General features: G+C 38.8%; 1 protein-coding gene across 1 annotated transcript; it reads left to right on the top strand.

Moving 5' to 3' along the window:
- Positions 1–3,829: 3,829 nt before the first annotated feature.
- Positions 3,830–16,082, top strand: fabp3.L (fatty acid binding protein 3 L homeolog). The gene is given in 5 exon segments (NM_001086454.2): positions 3,830–3,944; positions 9,390–9,562; positions 10,434–10,535; positions 14,383–15,210; positions 15,662–16,082. Coding segments are annotated over 4 exon segments (396 nt in total). The 5' UTR covers positions 3,830–3,874; the 3' UTR covers positions 14,434–15,210; positions 15,662–16,082.
- The last annotated feature ends 8,679 nt before the right edge of the window (positions 16,083–24,761 follow it).

Below are 24,761 nucleotides of genomic sequence, written 5' to 3'. Positions count from 1 at the left end.
CCCACACAGGAACCTTTGTCAAGGAAACACAGTGCAGAGTGATTGTTCAAACTAAATAGCCACAGAGAGGCTGGGTGGTGATAGAGCCCGCCCACCACAATGACATCAGAGTCATGGGAAACACACATGTCAATCAGACATGTTTGATTGGTGTTACTCTGGTGATGTTGTTGGATGGTATAATCATCAGTCAATAAAGTTTATGAGTTTTGAAGATGCATTTCTGGCCATAAATGTCACAGTAAAAATTGCCATAATAACCGCCATAAAACAAGACTATTTTATAGCATAAATATTCGCAAAAACTTAATTTGTCTGCAGAAAATTCACAACTTGCTAAAATTACCGCTAACATCATCTGGTTCATTAACGTAGTTACCGCAATTGATCGCAGTGACTTCTGAGCGCATCAATGTTTAGTAAACTTAGTCGCTGCGGATATTCTGGTGGAAAAATATTCTCAGCGATAATATACAGAAACTTAAAGTCAAATTTACTGCACTTTAGTAAACGTGCCCCATAGTGTCTGACTGTAAGAATACCTGGTAATCTAATAGGGCAGAGGGGACACCTGCCGATGCCAGCTGCTTCCTGTTGCCGCTCCTGAACCCGTTTCTGGGTTTGCGACGTCTTCACGGTTTGGTGCAAAATTCAAATATTTAAAGGTGCAAATGTTCAATTTTCATTGCCCAACATAAAGGTCTATTTCTATAGTTCATGGGTGCTCTTTCTAATCTGTATTTGTGTTCCTGACCCCTGCCTGTTCCTGACCCTGCCGTTCTGCCGTCTGTACTGACCTCAGCCTGTATTTGACTATGCCTTGGATTCCGATTTTGTACCTCGCTTCTATTTAGTTTGACCTTGGCCTGTGACCTCAGCCTTGCTTCTGTTATTTGATTTGGTACTGCATTGCCCGTCTGGTATTGACCCTGCCTGTTCACGCTTCGCTGACTGCTCCCACGTCCTATCAATTTTATGTTTGGTTCCCGTGCTTGCCCAAAACTCTCTCCCTGGTTCTCCCACAATAAGACCTGGCAGAATCCGAGTAGCGGAGGGCTCCACCTGAAGCCAAAGGCGGCTGCTTATTAGATGAAAAAGTCTTTACCAATCTTCCAATTTTGCAGAGTTTTGAGAAACAATTCTGTTCCATCTACCCGTGATACGCAATTAACAGACATGTGGAATCGGTTTAAAGAAAGGGTCTAGACGATGAGGGATGCCCTAGATACAGCTATGAAATGTTACCAGGGGCCAGTCACGCCAAAGATTAATCAACCTAGTGTAGTGTTTAGCACTAACTACAATCACTGCACAAGGAATATAGGTTAATACCAGCTGCTAATACCAGCTAAGTTAATTAGGGCTCTTACAGACGAGCGTTTGAAGCTGCGCTCCCCTGCGTTCCATTTTTATGCGTTCAGCCGTAGGGGAGCGCAGAAGTAGACGCATTCAGTTTTTTTCAATGGGGCTGTACTCACACAGGCGCATGTAGGTGCTGAACGCAGGAAAAATGCAGCATGTTGCATCTCAACATGATTGGGTGAGTGTCCCCATACTTTGTATTGATTTTAAAATGTTACAGACCAAAACGTTGGCCTGTTTTTTAATTAACTTAAATTAAATTATGTAAAGGTTACCAGCGTGCACTCATTCCGTTTGGACAAATATCAATTATCTTTAATTGAGTAACACCTGGGTTGTTTGCCAAATACAGTGAAGTGCGGAAAAAACAAGGATTTTATATATATATATATATATATATATATATATATATATATATATATATATATAAATATATATATATATATATATATATTATATACAATGATATTAAACTGCTTATAAGTCAGTGTTCCACCAGGTCTCCTGTACCTCCTGAGCCCCCCAGAAATGGCTGTGCTTGCGTCTCCCGTAGTTACGTCCCTGCTTAGAGTCTTTACATTTGACTTTACAGCACTGTCCTTGATTGCTACTAATCTTCTGATCTTCTGACTATTATTTCCCACTTCTTTGCTACAACATTGCAGGAAAACTAGTTTTGTAGGAACAGCTCTGTTAAAAAAAAAAAAGCTGCAGCAAGACATTCATTCTGCTTTTTTCAGCTCATTTCCTATAGGTCCCATTATACATTTATTTACAAGTCATATTTGATTTCAAATGACTTTATGCCTCCAGGAAGTTTTGAATAGTTCTGACAGGATGCAGATACTGTAATTTTTCTTTTCAGTAAAGTGTTTTTTGTTACCTCCCCACATCTGTCCTTTTTATGTTACACTTCAGCCTGTGGAAATAAAGGAGGTGGGGGTTGGTGTGGCAGTTGTCATGCATTTCTTCATGCCTGTGTTATGTGAACTTGAAACTTCTTTTGTCTGTAGGACAAAGGTCCCTTTCTGACCACCTGCTTCTCTGCCATGTTTTACCGTTTCCCTAAATCTCTAAAAGGCTAAGAACCATGACATACATGGGAATAGCTCTATATATTCTTAATAATGGCAACAGTCTGTTTTAAAGTCCCTCATCCGGAAACCAGTTATCCAGAAAGTTCAGAATTACGGGCCATCTCCCACAGAATCCATTTTAAACACAAAATTCTAATTTTAAAAGCATATTCCTTTTTCTATATAATAGTAAATTAGTACCTTGTACTTGATTGTACTGACAGCCTCTGGGAATATTGTAAAGATAATTGTCAGTACACAATATTGTAAAGATAATTGTTTTCTGAAAAGCCCAGAATTTGTTGCACTGTTCCTGAAATCTCCTTCACTCTAGTACATTTTAAAGCAGTGCATATTCAATTTTAGATCAGCAATATGTTAAATTTGTTTAAAGATGGAAAAGAGGAATGTCTGTGGGTGGGGCAGGCAGGGGATTATGCATGTGTGTGGGTGGGGGGGCTCCTAAACTGGCAGATTTGCATATCTGCAAAACCAATATAATGCCAGTGTTTTACTAGTATAGGAATCTGAGCATTTGTTTGAAGACAGAGGGTGCTGATTTTAGTCTGTGCACAGAAACAAACTTTCCTCATCTGAGCCTTATCTCTAATAACATGTTTTTATCAGTAATTTAGATATCAAATATTTCATCTTAACCTCCAAAATATGCTAAATAATAGAAAAATTATTAAAAGAGGCAAATAACAGTACTTGAAAAATGCAAAAATAATTTTTGCAGTTTTCTATTATGTAATAAGATAAATATATATATATATATATATATATATATATATATATATATATATATATAAAGTCGTTGGATGCCCCAGCACTCTCACTCGTGTAAACAGACCTGGTGCTCTGCCTCATAACTGATAGAGAATTTCTGGTAAATAAGAAGCAGCAGTCAGGATTTTCTTTGCAAAAAGATATATTCTCTCACATCACAGATGCGACGTTTCGAACAATATGCATGTCCTTTCTCAAACTTTAGAAAAGCTTGAGAAAGGACATGCATATTGTCTGAAACGTTACATCTGTGATGTGAGAGAATATATCTTTTTACAAAGAAAACTCTCTCTCTCTCTCTCTCTCTCTCTCTCTCTCTCTCTCTCTCTCTATATATATATATATATATACACACACACACACACACACACACATATATATATATATATATATATATATATATATATATATATATATATATATATATACTGAATATATATGTTTGGGAGAAAAGCATAAGGGGCTTGTACCATGTGAGATGCAAAAATGGGGTTAATAAATTAACCCTTGTCAGGTTCCTGGGAGGAGCCAGCAGTCAGACTATCATACCACCGTGTGATCAGAGGAGCACGCTATATATAGAGGGAGAGAACAGAACACGCACTGTAGTGATATTCTCACTTCTGCACATACATTGCTTCACCAAGATGGAGAAATTTGCAGGAACCTGGCGGCTAGTGGACAGCAAGAATTTTGATGAATACATGAAAGCTCTTGGTAAGTAGGGAATATTATGTTCGAGAGAAAGAATGGAGGAATATTATAATGAAACTTCAAAAAATAGAATCAGGGGGTGTCTATAATAAAAAGGCATAACAGAGAGAGCAAGAAAGCAAGAATAATTAAAAGAAAGAACTTATGTCAGTTGAAAATGCATAAATACACCTTAATAATATATGTATGTCAAATGTGGCTATGTGCGACTGCTTATGTGTATAAGCGACATGCTAGTGACTATGTATATGTGACTCTATTTGCTTATGCATGTTCATAAATGAATGAAGCACGCCAGGCAAGATATATGGAATTTTCTAGGCACATTAGCTGAACCAGTGTTGCGTGGGGAGGAGCGGGCAAACACATATGAGAAGAGACAAAATGGGAAAAAAATGCTAAAAGATGGGCACATGCAGGGTAATGGGAGAGTATGGTTAAATGGAGACCGATTGCTGTAGGTGGGGAGTGAGTAAGTGGGGTTTGCAGAAATCTAGGAGGGAGGGGGAGGCTGGGGGTAAGGAAGACTGCATGCAGCAATGCAGGGAGAGAAAGTGATGAATCAGTGTGTGCTGAGAAAGGTGTGCTTAGGGAGAAGTAATGCAAGAACTAAAATAAAGGGCATGGGAAACCAGTGCAGAATCCAATGGCTGGGAAAGTTATTTGTGGGCAAAAGAGGAAGGTGTATTTATACGTAGGCTTACAGGGGGTAATGAAGACAGGAGACAAGATCCTGTAGGACAAAAATGTGGCATTACTTAATAAATACAGGATAATATACAGTATACAAATATAAATGTTGGGGGAAGGCTGCCCACTGAATAGGTAGAAACTGATTGTAGCACTGCATATACGCAAGGAAAATGACTGATGGGAAGGTGGCTGCAAGGGGAATATTCATATGTAAAGGGGATGGAGAGATCCATTCACAGTAAAGTAGATCACAGGCAGTTTCTTGGGCTTATTTGAGAAGAGACCAATTGCTTAATACTGTAATTTCAAGGAACTCTTTGCTATTGAGTCATGTGAGTCCTGCTCTGAAAGGGGAATAATTTAGCCTGCCAAAACGGAAACAAATGATTACAGTTCTACTGCAATTCAAGACAATTTCATAACAATAACTTATGCAGTAAAAACAGGTATTTGAAATTATTTTCTAAAGACTGAAATACTGTGCAGTAGGTGAGGTTTTTGAAACATAAAGGACGTGAATGTAATGTTTAATTCGCCCCGCTTGCATCTGCTCTCTTGTGCTTGTAAGATTGGGAGGTTGCCAACCCTCCATACCAGGCACTGGGCAAATCAAATCAAATGAGGCTACTGTGTGCTGGTAGAACATCCTTGGATGTACCACCATGGAAACAAACCCTTTTATACGTATCTATGGCTTGGTTAACTACAGTCAGGTATTTTCTCAGCAGAGCCAGTTTACCAGGTACTCTGGGTTGTAGTGGGTTAATATCAGCAGATAGCTGGGTGAGCAGAAACCATAAAGAAACACATTCATTGATGTGCAAGCAAGTCAAAGAAATGACTTGCAGGCCTAGCCTGGGCCTAGTTTCAGGGCTAACTTGCATCCTCTACTGCCTGAACAAGGACCCTACCAATGGCATACAAACTCCCTCATTTAATTTGTTTTGAGCTAGAAATGCTAGTGTGTAACAACATTTCCTGGCCATACTATGAAGTGCACCTCTATATGAAAGAAGTTCATTGATTCAGATTCTTTGTGGGTCAGATGTTTCAATTTACTAGTGAATTCTGGCAATCAGTGTAGGGCAGTATTAGCTAAATCAAGACAAAGCCTGAAATTATTGTATGTAATAAAAACTTATTATAGACAACCACTTGGGGCATGTAAGAAATTAATTTAAGATCAAGCATGATTGAGAATCTATTGTGCAGTATCTCGAGAATAAAACCAAATGGCAGCAGTCATGGTAGGTACAGGCTAATCACTAGGGACATGGGTACATGGGAAGTTTTGCCAACTCTGCTTAATCTCTGCCAGTGCCGGGCGATAAAATGTCAGAAATTCTCTTCCCCCTGACATTAATGTAAATTGCCAGTGGGAAAACATATGCATCCCCTATGCTTCTTGTAGGAGCCCCAAGTTCTGTAGAGACAGCGTTACACTAGTGTGTTATGCATATATTTTCCCACCGGTGATTTGACATTTATGCCAGTGGGAAGGGAATATCTGACATTTTGAGAGAGATTAAGAGCAGTTGACAAACATACCGACCAACTGTCCCATTTTCGTGGGACAGTCCTGATTTTGACAGCTCAGCCAGCAGTCCCGGGTTTGTTACTGAATGTCCCGACTTTCTCTTTGAACTCCGGCACTGAACAGCCAGAAAAAAGATACAAAGTTTCTAAAGCGTAATTGGCTTTTGGTAGAGAACCCAGAATACGTGGTAGGTGCACTTCAATACATTTTTAACAATTTAAGATAAGCAAAGAAACTATTGTAACAGTTTAAGATAAGCAGGTCTCTTGGGGAAACTTGCAGCTTAAAGGGCAGGTCACCTTCATTAACAAAACTGTAATAATTGAAAAAAACACAGAAATGTGTTCAAATTTTCATAATCTGCAAAATATTGTAAAATGAACATGGTAATTAGGGGGTGTGGCCACAAATCAGGCATGGTTAAAACATTTTCGCGTGGCAAATCTTTTTGTCCCTCTTTCTATTTTTCTATTTTCCAAATGTTGGAAGGCATGGACAAATCATCCTGTGTGCCATAGCCCTAGCAGTCAGATTTCCAAATACATAAAGTTGTTACCCACATCTCCTAATATTTTATCTACTTTTCATTGTTCCCTCTCCTATCTTGCACTTAATCTCCTCTACCATTCTTTCTACCATTTTTTTACTCCAACTACTGTCTGTTCCATCATTAAATCACTTGCCTTTCTTTATTTTCCCTATCCGCTTAGTTGTTTTAAAGCCTTTTGCTATCCAATTTACTAGGGTACATTTATGAAGAAAATACATTCGGGCAAAATTCCTATACAACCCACCATACAGTTTCACTCTCCTGCCTTTATATTACCAGATGGCAGCTGAATCCAGTCTCTTTTCATCTCCACTGAAATATAAAGATATATAATCCCAATCACAAAAAATAAATCTGAACATGTCACCACAGTACAGTAAATGCATTTCATTATTTTTGCCCCAGCATGTAAAACTGCAATTCTTGCTGAATATGGTACCTAGAAATCCATTCATTCGTATATTGACTTTTTCCCAGGTGTTTTTAAATCCCTTTCTTAACCACTGAAAAAAGCACTAGAATAAATTAATTGAGAGAGTGTGATGGGAATTGTTTCCACTCATTCTTTGTTTTATTTTCTTTATACATACATATATTCTTTATACATACATACACTCTTTATACATACATACATTCTTTATACCTTAGAAGGAAACTGTAAGGTAATTATTAAAAATAACATATTCATATATTAAAAAAAGTGTAAGGGATTTTCACAACAATAAACATTGCTAGCCTTTGTGGCAACTAATAAAAGCTTTAATGTTTGTAGGGTACACTCAAATATAAAGATGATAGGCTATAAATAAAGATAAGGCCTAATATGAGTGATTGCTATGAAGTGTGTTTACTTTTGACCTATCCATCAAGCCAAGTACACTGGGTTGAATCAGTGCTGCCAAATAAGTCACATGCAGTGCCAGAAACAGCATTAATACAGTTCCTGTGTTTCACTGTCATGTGAAGGTCATACATAATGGAGCCAAAGGTGAATACTGTTCTACAGCTGCACTTTCTAAGCCAAAACACCTTTTTGTCATACACTCAACTGTTAGCAGGTAAGGTCTACTCATCTCTAGAGTTGTTGCTAAGCAAATGCAGCATTTTTCCGGGTGATAGGCTGCAAAAGATAGTAATTTTTTTTAGGGTACCCAGCTTCCCCCCTACATTTCCTTACATATAGCACATAAACTGGGCTCATGTGTAGGGCAATATAACAACTCTATTTTCTTTTATTAAGGTTCCCTGGGCCTGTTTAGTGTAATGTATTTGCTGCAACATATATGGCCATTGAAATTTAACTTCCCGCCGTATGCAAATTAGCCAACGCTAGCACAACTTCGCTTTGCTTGCCGAATTAACGCTAGAGAAACTTCGCCATCGGCGCCCTGGACGCAGCTTCGCATTTTAGTGAATTAGCATTGTCCTGGCAAATTTTTGCCTGGTGAAGTGTTGCAATGTGAGCGAAGCCATTGCTGGCGAATTTTCGCCGGTTAGTGAATTTGCCCCAGGTGTAAAAAGATTCTCAAGACATAGGTGCTACAGTAGGGCATCGCCCCACAAAAATGTTATACATCCAATTCAAGACTGTAGCTGTAGCTGAGTTGTAGGGGCTGTGCTCACAGCTTAGACGTGGAATATGAGAAGTAAAAAATAAATTTAACGGAGAAGGAAATGTTAAAACTAAGTAAGCTTTATCAGAAAGGTCTATATAAACACACCAGTAAACCCTCAAAGTAATGCTGCTCTGAGTCCTCTGTCAAAAGAAAAAACACATGTCTTTCCTTCTAGTATGTACACATGGGCTTCTGTATCAGACTTCCTGTTTTCAGCATAAACCTCCAGGGCAGGGCTTGAGCATGCTCAGTTTGCTCCTCTCCCCCTCCTTCCTCCTTTTCCTGCTGTCATCTGAGTTTAGAGCTATGAGTGAGCAGGGAGAGACTCAGGCAGGAAGTGATGTCACACCAAGCTAATATGGCAGCTGCTATCCTAACAAACAGAGACAGCATCTAGAGCTGTTTACTCAGGTATGGTAAAGCATTCTGCAGAATAAATATAGCATCCTAGCTTGCACTATTGTGGCTAATCTATTGGCAATTGGAGCTTTCCTTCTCCTTTAAGCTTTCACCACAGAGGAAATTAAAAACAAAATCAAGAGTGGATTCCCAAGTTTGATATTTGATCAATCTTGGTGTGAAAATAACATTAAAAAATTCTACTGAGAAGCAAGTATCTACTCCTTTCAGATCCATATGGCCTTATTAAAATAGCTAAGTGCCCATTAAAATGCCATTCACAAAATGCCTGTATTTATTTAACTGTGTACCGTGATTTAATTTGCTGGTTGCTCTTATATTGCATGAGGTGCAAGGAGCAGCCCAAGTGGGTGCAAAGGAGCCCTGCCCTGAAAAATTTATGACTTCCTTCCACACATTTTGCACCACTTACACTGGAAGCCTGTAAATATTTCATTGTGAACTGTGCTGATTATAAATTTTTTGTACTACTGTGAACTTTAAAGTGAAATGAAGATATTTCAGTTGCTACAATACAAAGCAATACTATATAAACAACAATATGAAGATAATCCCTGTCATTATTATATTACCTCTGAAGAGTGACTGACTCTTTCAAACACATTCTAAAAATTTTGTTTTCTGTATTTTAGGAGTAGGATTTGCTACCAGACAAATTGGAAACGTTACCAAACCTACAACTATAATAAGCGTGGATGGGGACAAAATCGTAGTGCAGACGCAAAGTACCTTCAAAAACACAGAGGTCAGCTTTAAACTCAATGAGGAATTTGATGAGATCACTGCAGATGATCGGAAATGCAAGGTATGAAGCAGCACATGCAGACATTGACTTTACGAGAGTCACTTTTTCTGGTAGCAGGAGCAGAGCAATAAACCCTTTAAGCTTATAAAATATAAATACAGGACCTGTTATCCAGAATGCTCGGGACCTGGAGTTTTCCAGATAATGAATCTTTCTGTAATTTGGATCTTCATACCTTTAGCCTACTAGAAAATCATTTAAACATTAAATAAACCCAACAGGCTGGTTTTTCTTCCAATAAGACTTAATTATATCTTAGTTTGGATCAAGTACAAGGTACTGTTTTATTAACACAGAGAAAAAGGAAAGGAACGTTTGGATTATTTAGATATAATAGAGTCTATGAGAGATGGCCTTTCCTTTAAGAGCTTTCGGGATAACGAGTTTCCGGATAATGGATCCCATACGTGTAGCTAAATGATTGTAACCACTATCAAAGCTAATATTATATGGCTTTATAAAAAGGGGTAAATAGAAATTTTCATTGAGTGACTTGCTGAACTTCTTTTAATCTATCTTTGTCCAGTGTCTAGCTTTATAATGTACAATATCTGACTTTCGTTCATACTCCAGCCTGCAGAATGCTAGTTTAGCAGAGGAGCACATGTTGCCAAGTCAGATTTATCTTGTGACTTCACAGGCTGTGGGAAAGAGTAAGGACAGCCTTTGCTGAGTTTCTAGAATGGAAACTATTTTGCAGAAGGATTATACTGGAAAGTATTGTGCTGGAAAGTCTTGAGTGTTGATCTAACCACAGCCTGGTTGGAAATTCAAATACTTTTCAGCTCAAATATATACTTGGGGAATTAGTTTTGGTGCTTCTAGTTATTCAATATCAACCCACATTTTGATTTGTTATTGTCTTTTTCAGTCACTGGTAACTCTAGAAGACGGGAAATTGAAACATGTGCAGAAGTGGGATGGTAAAGAGACCATCTTAATAAGGGAGGTTGATGGAGACAAACTAGTACTGGTGAGTACACTTACAGTTACACTGGTAGGCGATTCACTACCTTTAAGTGCAAGTATTACCTGAAAAAGTGAGAAATATTCTTAATGCAAGGTGAAAGGGGGGTTGCATTATGCTGTGAACATAAGGGACATTGGGTAATGGTTCAAAATGATTTCTTTTCATTCTGTCGAAACAAGTATGTTATATTATTTATTATATATATATATATATATATATATATATATATATATATATATATATATATATATATATTTAATGAGCTAATTGTTATGTCAAAAAAGGGTTGTATATTTTCCCTTAAGTAGGCATGGATGGTATAACTATATATGAGCCTTTACGCATTTTGGAATAATCTATACTTATAACCACAAACACTGTATTGTTGTTGTTCATGTAATGTGTTAGGGTAGAACTACATGGGTGATTTCCACGGGTTTTTTCGGCAGGTCCGACGCGATGCACCAAAACGCAGTCAAGTCGGATGCAACGGAAAATAAGTAAGAAATACAAATGTCAGATGGTGTTGCAGCGTTCATCCGACAGTATTGTCATTATTTTCTGTTGCATCTGACTTGACGCCTGCATTTTTGCGCAGCGTGTCAGATCCACCGAAAATGTGGAAATCACCCATGTAGTTCTACCCATAACCCTGTCAAACTGTATCTCTTTACATTGATATTGTTTATGGGAAAATAAACAAACAGCATACTATCATATTATTTCCTCCACTGCACACACAAGCTGGTCTGTGCAAAATATATCATTTTAAAAGACTGCACCACTGCCCAATTAAAACAAATGGCAGGCTAAATACTACTGTGTAGTTACGTGACATGCATTAATGTCGGGTTGAGACAAAAGTATTCTTTCACTCAGTTCTGGTCAGCTGTCGTATGCTGGAGGACTGACCTTTACTTCTGACCTTGGGAAAGGGTTGTTTGCATTTTCCAACGACTTTAAACAATAGCTCACGTGTGTTTAAACAGTTATCGGAGTTTAAACTACTTCACGCAGCTAGTCCAGGCCTATTTAACCATCAGAGAGCTGAAAACAAATACTCAGAGTTTCATTGCAGTTTGGTACAGGCAGCTTGCTTTCTGAACAGCAAAGTGCAAAGTACATTAACTTTAGAAGTTAAAATGCTATATGCAAAAACCTGAAAGTAATAAAACAGGGCAGAGCACATTTCCCAGTCACAGCGCTTGGAATTAAAAATCCCCCCTGACCAAGCACGATGGCTGGAGCCCCCTTTGTTGATGGTGGGGAATAACAAGAATAAGGGATGTTCAATCAGCAGCCCTCCCGCTATTTTTGCACTATAATTTCCTTCACAAAGCATGTGACAATTGTTAATAAAATGATAGTTGCCATTTGGGTATTAGTCACCCCTTTAGACTCCTCTCATAATAGGGTTTTTATGTTTTTTATTGAAAACCTTACAACAGAATATGAACAGGACCCAATAGTATGAGATCTATTATCCAGAGTGCCGGGGGCCTTGGGTTTTTCCGGATAAGGGATCTTTCTGTAATTTGGTTCTCCATATGCAGCATACAAAGTGCAAAAAAAGCTGCAACCTGACTTTTTTGCACTTTGCATACTGAGATTGGCAGTCCTGCTCCCCTCACTAATTCGGCACTGATTGCATTAGTAAGAAGTGTATTTGTGAGGGGGCAGCACATAGGTATCATTCAGAGGCACAGGGTAGGAAGCAGTAGCACTTAATGCAGGTGTTCTCTGCAGTGAACAACATATTTTAATCCTGCACTCACTGCAAAGAAAAGCAGACCTTAGATGAGTGCTGTTGCACCCCTTATTGCTCTAGCATTCGGGCCACGGTGTATTGTAAATGAACAGTGTCTACCACCAAGACTAACAACATGGCAGTATCAGAGAAAAATATGAAAGAATTTACAGCTACACAGTAGCTTGTGTATGAATTTAACTTTCATCTAATCACTGAATCTTATTAGCAAAAAAAAGTGCACATATAAGGTAAATAAGGGTGTGGATCCCTTGAAAAGCACTTGAGTAGTGGCATAGATTGTGCCTTGCTGTTAAATGAGGTGGGAGGGGACGAAAGAAAATATTCTCTTGCTGGGCCCACCACTTTCTATTTACTTATGAACCGGGCAATGTTGGTTTCGGTCTTAGCAGGACAGAAACAACAGAAAATATTTAACAAACATAATATATAGAGTCTCACATTTCAAACATGCTGTCAAGGGACAACCATCATAAGGGTAAGGGCACACTGGGTGATTCAGAGAGATTTAAACGCCGGCTCTAATCACACGCGGCAATTCATTTTCCGAAGGAAAACGAATAGTCTTGTGTGATTATCGGCACTAATTTTTCATTTTACCCAGCGCAGGATGGGGAAAGGTGTTCAGGGAGATTGGTCGCTGCAAAGTCGAGGCGATTAGTCGCCAGGCTACTAAATCTCCCCCAATCGCCCAGTGTGCCCTTACCCTTATACTGTGTTGAAAGGGACTCAATCAGAAGAACATTTTTATTTGTACTGAGAACTACTGAATAATTGCATGAAATATTACTTAAAGGACCAGTAACATTTAAAAGTTAAATTGAAAAGTACAGGAATGGGAACAGATTATTATCCGTTCATGCAAATAAAATGATTTCTTGACAACAAATAAGCTATTTTATATGACAACATCTGTAGACCTGTAGAGAGCTTGATTTGGCCATCACTGGGATTACTTAAATTCTTAAAGAAATCTCATTGCTTTGGGCTTGTTTAAAGGAATTTATTTTCTGGTACTTAGCATTTGTACAGGTATGTGATGCGTTATCCGGAAACGCATTATCCAGAAAGCTCTGAATTACGGGAAGGCCTTCTTCCATAGACTGCGTTTTATCCGAATAATCCAAATTTTAAAAAAATGTATTTCCTTTTTCCCCTGAAATAATATAACTGTACCTTGTACTTGATCAAGACTAAGATATAATTAATCCTTATTTGAAGCAAAACCAGCCTATTGGGTTTATTTAATGTTTACATGAATTTCTAGTAGACTTAAGGTATGAAGATCCAAATTACAGAAAGATCCGTTATCTGTAAAAAAAATCCCAGGTGCCAAGTATTCCAATCTTATACCGATACAACATAAAGTAGAGCTTTAGGTTAGGCCTATTTTTTTTTTTATTTGTGGTACAGACATGTAGCAGTAAAGTCACTGAAAATATCTGCATGGTCCCATATGTCTGCATCTAAAAGAGAGTCGGGACATTTATCAACACTGGGTAAATTTGCCCATGGGCAGTAACCCAAGACAACCAATCAGATTTCTGCATTCATTATTCTACTTGCAGCTTACTTTAAAAAGCTAATCACTGATTGGTTGCTATAGGCAACTGCCCATGTGCAAATTTGCCCAGTGTTTATAAATCAGCCCCACTGTGTCAAGCTGAAAATAGTACCTCGTCACAGGGTAAATACAGACATTCAAAATTGTGCTGACCGGTGTCTGTGATTAGACTACCACTGCACTGGCCAGCTTACAGATGTAATATGTAGCGTGCAGCCTATTTGGTTAAAGGGTTGGTGCGTATAGAGTGGCCTATTCTTAGAAACTGTTTGGTTGGTCTTTTTATTTTTATAGTTTTTCAAATGATTTGCCTTCCTATTCTGATTCTTTCCAGCTTCTCCTATTCATATTCCTGTCTCTTTCAAACTACTGCCTGGTAAATTGGACCCTAACAATCCAATAGCTGCTGAAATTCCAAATTGTAGAGCTGCTGAACAAAAAAGCTAAATAATAACAAATAAAAAATAGAAACCTATTATATTTATATATATGGTAAAATGATTTTTCTTTTGTTTCAGAATTTAACCTTTGGAGATGTGGCCAGCTCACGTCACTACGAGAGAGCCTGAGGAACAGTCACATTATTGGTCTATTACATGTTTAATTTGATTAACATCAATTGTGTATTTGCCAACAGAAGCCTTGATATTGATCCTTTTTGTACAATTACAAAATGCTTGCACAGTTTGAATTCAAGAACCCTCCTCCATGCAAAAACCTTCAGTATTACAACCTTCTCTGGTTCTCAAATGGAGCATTTCAATCTAGAACAAAATGTACTCATACTGAAGAAACTGGTGCTTTTCATTACACTCCTCATATTTTTATATTGTTTTAGGAACAACTTTGTTCATATTGCATTTTGACATGAGGGTAAATTTCATGATTTATTTTGTTTGATTGCCCTGATTAAAAGGAAAAATGTCACTGTTTGTCATCAATTATTTATTTCCCATTCAAAAATACAATACCATGTGAGGACAGAAAACGTGTGCACAAAGCCTTGATTCTCTACTTACGTGTGTCAATGCTGTATGCACAAATGGGAGCTGCCATATTGCCTCCCTTGTTAACCATGTCTGCTGTATAACTTACTGTTCCAGTGTGGCTCACTATTCCGATGTCTGAACTGAAGCCTTTTACCTGAGAAAAGAAAATACATAGCTGAGCCAAGGAACTGACACTCAAGGCAAAACCAACCCTCTAGAGAAAGAATGAGGAAAGAAAAAGGAATCTAGTCTCATGCCTGAAAATAGTTGCAGCTTAGACATGTGCTTATGCTGTCTACTCATAGTTCTGGTCCTGGAAAATTACATGATTATTATGTATTAGCATCAGTATTGAATGCCCCCCTAAGGGCAAGGCCAGACGTGGCGTTTTTGCTGCGTTTTCACGTTGCGTTTTTAAAGAAGAACAGCCAGGTGTACATATGCCACTGAAACCACATGCGACCGTCAACATGCATTTTATATGTGTTTTTCAGCACGTAGGATTCTTTTCCCAACATGCACTTCTCATTGTTCTCATTGAGAATTTGGACGCCATATTTAAAATATGCAGCATATTTACGCAAAGTGTGGTTTATTGACTTGGTAGTTTCTTGATGTATTGGCGTTTCTGCTAAAAAAAAAGCCAATACTGGCGTCCTGTGGCAGATTTCAGCTTGCAAGTGCCCTGTGTGAATTGCCATAGTGCGTTTTCAAATGGTTTCAGTGGTAGTGCAGTTTATGCGTATTTATGCCTGGCTGTCCTTTTTTAAAAACGCAACGTAAAAACGCCGCAAAAACGCCATGTCTGGCCTTGCCCTAACTGTTGCAAGGATAAAACAGCTCCAACTATTATGGTAAAAATATACAGCTAACAAAATATAAAGTGTAATGCACTCAGTAAGCTACGCCTTCATGTGTTATTCCTGATTCATTTAAAAGGAACAGTAACATGAAATTTTTTTTATAAAAAATTTGTTTGCCCTTAACGAAAAAAACCACCAACACACATTTAACTTTACATTCGCAAAGACTTTATTAAGAAATATCTTACAGATACTCCGCTTGCGCTCCACTTCTGAAATGGCGACATGGCAAAGATCCATCGGGCGGCGCTCGAGGAGAAATTGAGCGCCGCCCGATTTATCGTCGCCATGTCGCCATTTCAGAAGTGGAGCATAAGTGGAGTATCGGTTAGATATTTCTTAATAAAGTCTTTGCAAATGTTAAGTTAATATGTGTGTTGGTGTTTTTTTCATCAAGGGCAAACAAATTTATTATAAAAAAAATTTCATGTTATTGTTCCTTTAATTAAATTAAAATTAAAACATTGTGCATAAGTGGAATAATATAACACCCTGTACTAATTTGCAGGTTTGAAAATTTTTCAACCACATCTTACCCAAAACCTAAAACTCCTGAAAGTGAATGGTATTTTTTTTAAATACAAATTTATTAATTTTATGCACAAATTACATATTAACCCCTGCTTTGGTTACAGCACATTACTAATAAGAGGACATTTAGGCTGCCACCTATCCAAGTGCAGGTCTGACCCACTCATCTCTAGTACAGGTATGGGATCGAATATACGGAAACCCGTTATCCAGAAAGCTCCAAATTACGGGAAGGTCCTTTTTCTCTGTAATAATAATAAAACAGTGCCTTGAACTTGATCCAAGCTAAGATTTAATTAATCCTTATTGGAAGCAAAACCAGTTATTCGGTTTATTTCTAGTACACTTAGGAGCAGATTTATCAAAGGTTGAAGTGAAAATTCTCCCATTACTTCGAAATTCGACCTTTCATAAATCTGCCTCTTAAGGTATGAAGATCTGAATTAGGGAAAGATCCGTTATCTGGAAAACCCCTGGTCCCGAGCATTCTGGAGATTCCATCCTTAATCTTACCTTGTTCTTGTTGAGACATCATCTATTCAAGACAATTCAGAAGAGTCTGTCTCTTTACTATAGGTTTTAGCAATGGAGAGAAGAGAAGTCTTGGATGAGGTAGGACATCCTGAAACTCCAAGCTGTAACTTCTTATAACATCCAGAACCCAGTGATTGTCTGTGGATTCTTCCTAGACGTTCTAAAAATAATGTAACCTCCCACATATTTCTAGCCCCTTTGGACCAAGTGTTCAACTTACAAGCTCTTTTCTGTTCCTAAAAACTCTAGGCTCCAAACTAGACGATGAACTAGATTTAAAGCGTGTTATGCAAGAAATTTTTCAGCTAATTATGCTTGTTTTGAGGTAGGAATGGGCCCTTTTCTCCAGAAACTTCATGAATCAATACTTCTTTCCAAAAAGCACCTGGTCTTGAAACGGTGGAAATGAGCAGAGATGATTTAGAGGTAGCATCTGCCTTCCCATACCTCATCCATTAAGCCCATACCTCATCCATTAAACCCATCTAGCAGAAACTGAGGGATCTAGAAGCAAGTTTAGTAATATTGATAAAGGTATTGAGGAAAAAGAACTTTCAATCCTGAGTTCAGTAAGCATATCTACGATGTATAAAGTGTCTTGACCTTCTCCTATGGCTGCAACCAGATTCTCGAGCCAGATTCCATAGCCTTAGAGAGTGAAAAACATGCAACAGTCTCTCCCACAAAACAAAATGATCTTTTCAAAACTGATTCAATTGTCCTATCCATAGGAACCCTCAAGGTAGCCACATCTCATAACAGAAAGTAATGTACTTTTTGCTTACTGGAAAAAGAAAGCATCAACAGAAGATACAGAACAAACATCCTTAATAACTTCTTGTTTAAAAGGATACAATTTGTTGAATTTAAGCATGCAGGCAATTTTCAAGATTCCACTTTCCATTCTCCCCTAATAAGATCATTATCTTCTTGATGCAAAGGGAAAGACTTATTTCTGGGCTAATGAAGAAGATGCCTGATCTCCATCCACCAAGACGTCTAAGAGATTTGATTATTGGAGAATTGATAACATAATCAAATGAAGGACAACCTGCCAACTCTGATTCTTCCTCTGAAGAAGAATCTATACCTAAAATAACTTCAGACGAAGAACTCTAGAAATGCAACAGAATTAACTTCATAAGATACTGCCTGTTTCCTGTTCACTATACTCATGGCAGTGGGTCACCTGTATGTATCCCTGCCCCCGCAGGATTGGACAGCTACTAATTAGCATAGCAATTAAAACCTCCTCCTCCCCCTTCACCTTCAGTTCTTTTTTCTGTCCCGCGTCAAGGATTCAGGCTCACCCCAATTATTGATCCGACCAGGTCTCAGGCTCTCTCTCCCTGGTTGAAGCCCTGGGACTAGCGCTGAGTGCAACCGCTGCCCAGGGGCCCCTCCTGTCATTCAGGTGCGATCAGGGGCTAAGGCAGAGTAAGGATTCATTTCTGCCAAAGCGCCGTATGCTTTCAGTAGCAGGCGCCATCTTTTGCAGGACGCTTTGCCATGGAGATGCGCGTCGAGCGTGATGATGTCACTCGCATGGAGTTTTCATAGCTGGTAAAACTCAGAACGCTCCTGCCACAATCTGCAGTCATCCAGACGCTAACAGCCATTCTAAGCTTTCCTGGTAAGCAATATCCCTGTAAAAGGGAATCTCCTATGCAATCTACATTGTATTGAAACTCTGTATTCCTACAGCTTGTGGATTCTTTGTATTATTGATGAGCTATTCTAAGGAGGCAAAAGGTCGCAACTAATATGGAGGGGTGAGTCCATCTTAAAGAGAGAGCAGGATGGATACCTTTAATCTTAATTAATTAACTATTTATTATGCTGTGTTTTATAGGCATTCTGTGGATCAGGAACAGTCTGAAAGAGCAGCAAAGAAATCTAAAATCTGTAGATCCTGTGATAATCCTGCATTACAAGGCAGAAGACTATGTCAGGATTGTATCACTCTGGCTTCAGGCAATATGACTAATCAATTAGAAGAATTCATGAATAAAATGTCACAGTCAGTATCTCAATCTATTGAAAGCGCTCTATCTAGAGTTACTGATAAGCTGCTAAAGAAGCCAAGGCTTCAAGAGGAGATTTATTCATCAACTGATTCTGATGTGGATCATTTTATTCAAGTTTCAGAAGGGGAACTAGATGATTCTAATGAAGAATATGAGGCTACTGAGCAATCAAATTTTGATCTTGAATTGGTCTCACCCCTTATAGAGGCTATGAATAAAGCCTTGGATTTAGATGATCCACAGGATAGCAGTTCCAGGAGAGACAAGTTGGCTGGTCGCTCTCTCAAAAAGCAACCATATTTTCCTGTGCATGAGATATTTAAAGCAGAATTACAGAAGGAATGGAAAACTCCAGATAAAAAGTTCTTCATTTCCAAACGTTTTAATAAAATGTATCCTTTCAAGAAGATATTATTCAAAATTGGGTCACACCTCCTAAAGTAGATGCCCCTATTACCAGAATTGCCCGTAAAACTACATTACCTGTAGATGATGGTGTGTCTTTTCGTGATGTTATGGAGAAACGTCAAGAAAGTACATTGAGAAAAGCATACCTTGTGGCTGGTGCTGCCTGTAGACCAGCTATTGCTAATATTTGCCTTGCAAAAGCGTCTAGAATCTGGCTGAAAAACATTGAAGATGCTTTGTCCAGAAATGTCAGTAGATCCAGAATTAAAGATGCATTAAATGAAATTAAATTGGCTTCTGATTTTATTATAGAAGCAGCAACTGAGAATCTTCACCTGGCAGCAAAATCTATGGCACTGTCTGTGTCAACTAGAAGAGCATTATGGTTGCGGCAATGGCAGGCTGATGCTGCCTCAAAACACAACCTTTGTGGTTTACCATTCGAAGGCGAGTTACTTTTCGGGTCAAGTCTCGAAAAGATAATTTCTAAAGTTACAGCAGGCAAAAGCCCTTTTTGCCACAAGATAGAAGAGGTAGAAGATACCAATTTCTGAATTCAAGGACCGAGAGATCTAACTATAAAGAAGCAAAGTTTTACAGGCCAGGTAAAGTTTTTCCGAATTATCAAGCATGGAGATCTGGACAAGCCAATCTTTTTCGTGGCCCCAGAAGACAGTTCAGGGCGAACAGGGCAAAGTATACATGACGCCAGAAGTTTATCCCAAGACCCAGTTGGGGGAAGGCTTGGGAAATTTTGTATGGAATGGGAGAAAACCATCCAAGACAGATGGGTACTTCAGGTAGTATCTTCGGGATACAAGTTAGAATTCAGACACAAACATTTGAGGACTTTATTTCAGCAGTCCAGGGCTCCAAGGGATCCCAGAGCAAGACAAGCTCTTGTAGAAATTTTGAAGAATTTAGGCAAACAAAACGTAATAACACCAGTTCCAGAGCATCAAAAATGGCTTGGAGTTTATTCCCCTCTGTTTCTAATAAGGAAAAGGACAGGAGAATACAGAGCAATTCTAGATCTAAGAATTCTGAACAAAAGTCTACGCATCAAAAGATTCAAGATGGAAACTTTGAGAAGTGTGGTGCAAGAGATAGATCGAGAAGATTGGTTGGTTTCAATCGATATAAAGGACGCCTATCTACATATTCCTGTGGCCAGTCCTCATCAAAAGTTTCTTCGATTTTTTGTGCTAGGAAAGCACTTCCAGTATCAAGCCCTCCCTTTCGGCCTAGCAACTTCGCCAAGGACATTCACGAAAGTTCTGATAACACTGATCGCAGCCTTAAGAGAAAAGGGTATACAAGTCTATGCATATCTGGACGATATCCTAATCAAAGCAAGAGATCCTCAACTATTGATTCATCACAAGAATTATGTACTGGAATTTTTGCAACACCATGGTTGGAAAATAAACTTTGGCAAGTCTCAATTAATTCCAGTCCAGAGACTTCAGTACTTGGGAGTAGTAATCGATTCCGTTCAGATGAAAGTTTTTCTGACGAAGAAGAGGATACAGGATATCAGAAAATCAATACAACTAATCAGACGGAAAGAATTTTGTTCGGCAAAAGAATGCCTCAGTCTGATAGGCAAGTTGATCGCAGCAGCCAATGCTGTCGATTGGGCTCATTTTCATCGTCGCCAACTTCAATGGGATTTTCTGACCCAGTGGTTCAGAGATCCGTACAACCTCAATCAAAAAATTTTTCTGAGATGGCAAACCAAGGAAAATCTCAAGTGGTGGTGCCTTTCGTACAATTTTCAGAAGGGGAAACACATTCTTTTACCCCAATGGCAAGTCCTTACTACAGATGCCAGCAATCTCGGCTGGGGTGCAGTCATCAACAACCATTCAATCCAGGGCTGGTGGCCAGAAGAGATGAGGATTTTGTCTTCAAATCGACTGGAACTGCAGGCTGTTTGGGAAGCCCTTCAGGTATGTCAAAAAATGCTAAAAGGATTGTCTGTGAATGTCCATTCAGACAATACGACGGTTGTGAGTTACCTGAGGAGACAAGGAGGCACCAAATCAGTGTCCTTGATGAGATTGACGGAGAAGATTTTCCAGTGGGCAGAGAGCAATTTATGTCATCTGACAGCGACATATATTCCGGGGCAACTGAATATCAGAGCGGATTATCTCAGCAGATCCAAAATCCATCCAGGAGAATGGTCGCTGGACCCACACATATTTTTTCAGATAGAGAGGAGATGGGGACCAATCGAGATAGATTTAATGGCCTCATCATACAACCGGAAGAAGCACAGATATTACTCCAGGAGTTGGGATCATCAGGCAGAAGGGAGAGATGCTTTCTCCATACCATGGAGGTTCCGTCTGGCGTACCTGTTTCCTCCAATACCATTGATCCCAAAGACCTTGATAAAGGTGAGGCAGGACCAAGCTCAAGTAGTCCTGATAGCTCCTTGGTGGCCCAGGAGGCCATGGTTTGCTCAACTCCAGAACATGTCAATAGATCAGCCTTGGAAATTGCCACTGATCCCGCAGCTGCTATCCCAGGGTCCGATTTGTCATCCAAACCTTCGAGGTTTACAATTGACGGCGTGGCTATTGAAAGGAGGAATTTAGAAGAATCTGGGCTGTCAGATGCAGTAGTAGAGACTTTACTGCAATCTAGGAAGTCTTCAACTTCAAGCAAATATTATAGAATCTGGAATATATATAAAGAATGGTGTAAACAAAAGAAATTTGATCATACTGTGTACTCAACTGTTCATACAGTAGAATTTCTTCAAGCTGGTCTAGAAAAAGGTTTAGCCACAAATACACTGAAGTCTCAGATTTCTGCTTTATCTGCCCTTTGGAATAAACCATTAGTGACAGACCCAATAATAATAAGATTTATTCAAGCGGCAAACCATATAAATCCTCCAATAAAGTCTAGAATACCTCCATGGGATCTATCTGTTGTCTTGCAGGCTCTGATGGAGGAACCTTTTGAACCGTTACAAGCAGTATCTCTCAGGAATATGACGCTTAAAGTAGCATTTTTGATCGCCATTACATCAGCCAGAAGAGTTAGTGAAATTCATGCACTGTCCGTGGCAGAAAATTGTCTTGTGTTCCATCAAGATAAAGTGGTCCTGAGAACTAACTCAAAATTTGTGCCGAAGGTATCATCTTCATTTCATTGCAACCAAGATATTGTCCTTCCAGTCTTTTACAAAAATCCTTCTAATGATTTAGAAGAAAAATTACACAAACTGGACGTTGCAAGAGCACTATCAATATATCTTCAAAGAATGGAAGACTTTAGGAAGTCAGATTCATTGTTCCTGATCCCAGATGGTCCCAAAAGAGGTGCTCCTGCCTCCAAATCTACTTTAGCAAGATACATTACCTCCTGTATCAAAGAGGCTTATAAATCTCTAAAATTGCCAGAACCAGCTTTAATTAAAGCTCACTCTACTAGAGCAGTGGCAACGTCATGGGCATTCCGGTCTTCAGTGAGTCCTGAAGAGGTGTGCCGAGCAGCAGTCTGGTCTTCAATGAATACTTTCATTAAACATTACCAGTTGGATGTAATGTCATTGACAGATGCTAATTTCGGTCAATCTGTTTTGCAAGCAGTGTCTTTGTCTCAATAAATGTTTACTGCATTAATCCCTCCCTTCTTCGCTTTGGTATTTCATACAGGTGACCCACTGCCATGAGTATAGTGAACAGGAAAAGAGAAAATTTAATACTTACCGTAATTTTCTTTTCCTGGAACGAACTCATGGCAGTGGGTCACGACCCTCCCTATCTTGACTTTGGGAAAACCTAGAACTGAAGGTGAAGGGGGAGGAGGAGGTTTTAATTGCTATGCTAATTAGTAGCTGTCCAATCCTGCGGGGGCAGGGATACATACAGGTGACCCACTGCCATGAGTTCGTTCCAGGAAAAGAAAATTACGGTAAGTATTAAATTTTCTCTTTTATCCTGGACATGACATCAGCCTGAGAAAATTATGGATTTCAGACAGGCCTGTATCAGTCAGAGGTGCTTTAGAGCATGCCAAAAAAAAATACCCAGAGCTTCTGAAGATGCACTTGACATTGGTGAGGAGACATTCTATTCTTACGCTTTTGACTTAGTAGGCTTCATCACTGCCAAAGAAGCAAGAAACAATGGGGTATATATATCAAAGAAGGAAGTCTGAGATCACCACAGTCTTTTCGCCACTCTCAATTCATTTCTATAGGATTTTAAAAAGGCGTATTTATCAAAGGATGAACCTTCACTTTCACCCATTGATAAATACTCTTTTAAAAATATTAAAAACAGTATCCTATAATGAAGAACTTCCCACCTAGGCTCACTTGAGGACATTTTATACTAAAGTGCCTGATATCTTATGACTGTATATACTGTAAGCCTGGTAGGTTTGAATGTGTATCTCAGACATATACTGGAGGAATATAAACTTACCTCTCTTTTGATGAGGGCTTAGACTGCTCAGCTGTTACTGTACTCTACAGTCCTGTGCAGCAGCCTTAGGCATAACCCGTCTTTTTGTATTTGCACTTTGGCTTACTTTGCCACATTTCCCTGTGTAAATATTTCATGGATGGCTAGTCCATGTAGGGCAGACTACACAATCCAAGCACATAGGGATGAGATATTTAACTGCAATTGGCTGCCTTACAGCAGCCTTTTGCCTAGATAAGAACACATATAAATATGACATGCTAATTTAGCATGCCTGCAGTCTTTTACTTTTATATGGTCACGTAACTCCTCAGTGATTTATAATATCTTTCTAAATGACAGTAGGGTGTATTCACTATATATTTCATTATGTTCTGGTTTTGGTACAGTATGATTGACCAGTCCACCACCAAATAGTTAAAGTGCATGGTTCTATGAAAATAATTTGATTTACAGAGTGGTGTATACAAGTAGAGTTCTACAAATAAGAAGTACATCATAATTATATTTGGCCCTAGTAATTTTAAACAGAAGTCTCCAAAAGGTACCTACATGTCATTTAATCTTGGATGCCATCAATAAATGTCTGCTTCAATGGTTTTGTATAATGCTGTGCACAATTACTATCGACTATATGTACTCCAATAAAAGTTGGTTCTCCATCTGAAAAAGTTTATTACGGTTGAGCGGCCTGTAATAACCAGTCATGTGTAAGGCCTGTTTAACCCTTTCCTGGCATTTATCCATTCAGCTCTAAACATGACAAATTAAAGGGATCCTGTCATCGGAAAACATGTTTTTTCCAAAACGCATCAGTTAATAGTGCTACTCCAGCAGAATTCTGCACTAAAATCCATTTCTCAAAAGAGCAAACAGATTTTTTTATATTCAATTTTGAAATCTGACATGGGGCTAGACATTTTGTCAATTTCCCAGCTGCCCCTGGTCATGTGCCTACACTTTAGGAGAGAAATGCTTTCTGGCAGGCTGCTGTTTTTCCTTCTCAATGTAACTGAATGTGTCTCAGTGAGAAATTGGTTTTTACTATTGAGTGTTGTTCTTAGATCTACCAGGCAGCTGTTATCTTGTGTTAGTGA

The sequence above is a fragment of the Xenopus laevis genome, chromosome 2L (genome assembly GCF_017654675.1).
Source record: "Xenopus laevis strain J_2021 chromosome 2L, Xenopus_laevis_v10.1, whole genome shotgun sequence".
In the NCBI taxonomy this organism is placed as follows: domain Eukaryota; kingdom Metazoa; phylum Chordata; class Amphibia; order Anura; family Pipidae; genus Xenopus; species Xenopus laevis.
Note: the sequence above shows the minus strand (reverse complement) of the source record. Positions and strands in the feature narration are given on the sequence as shown.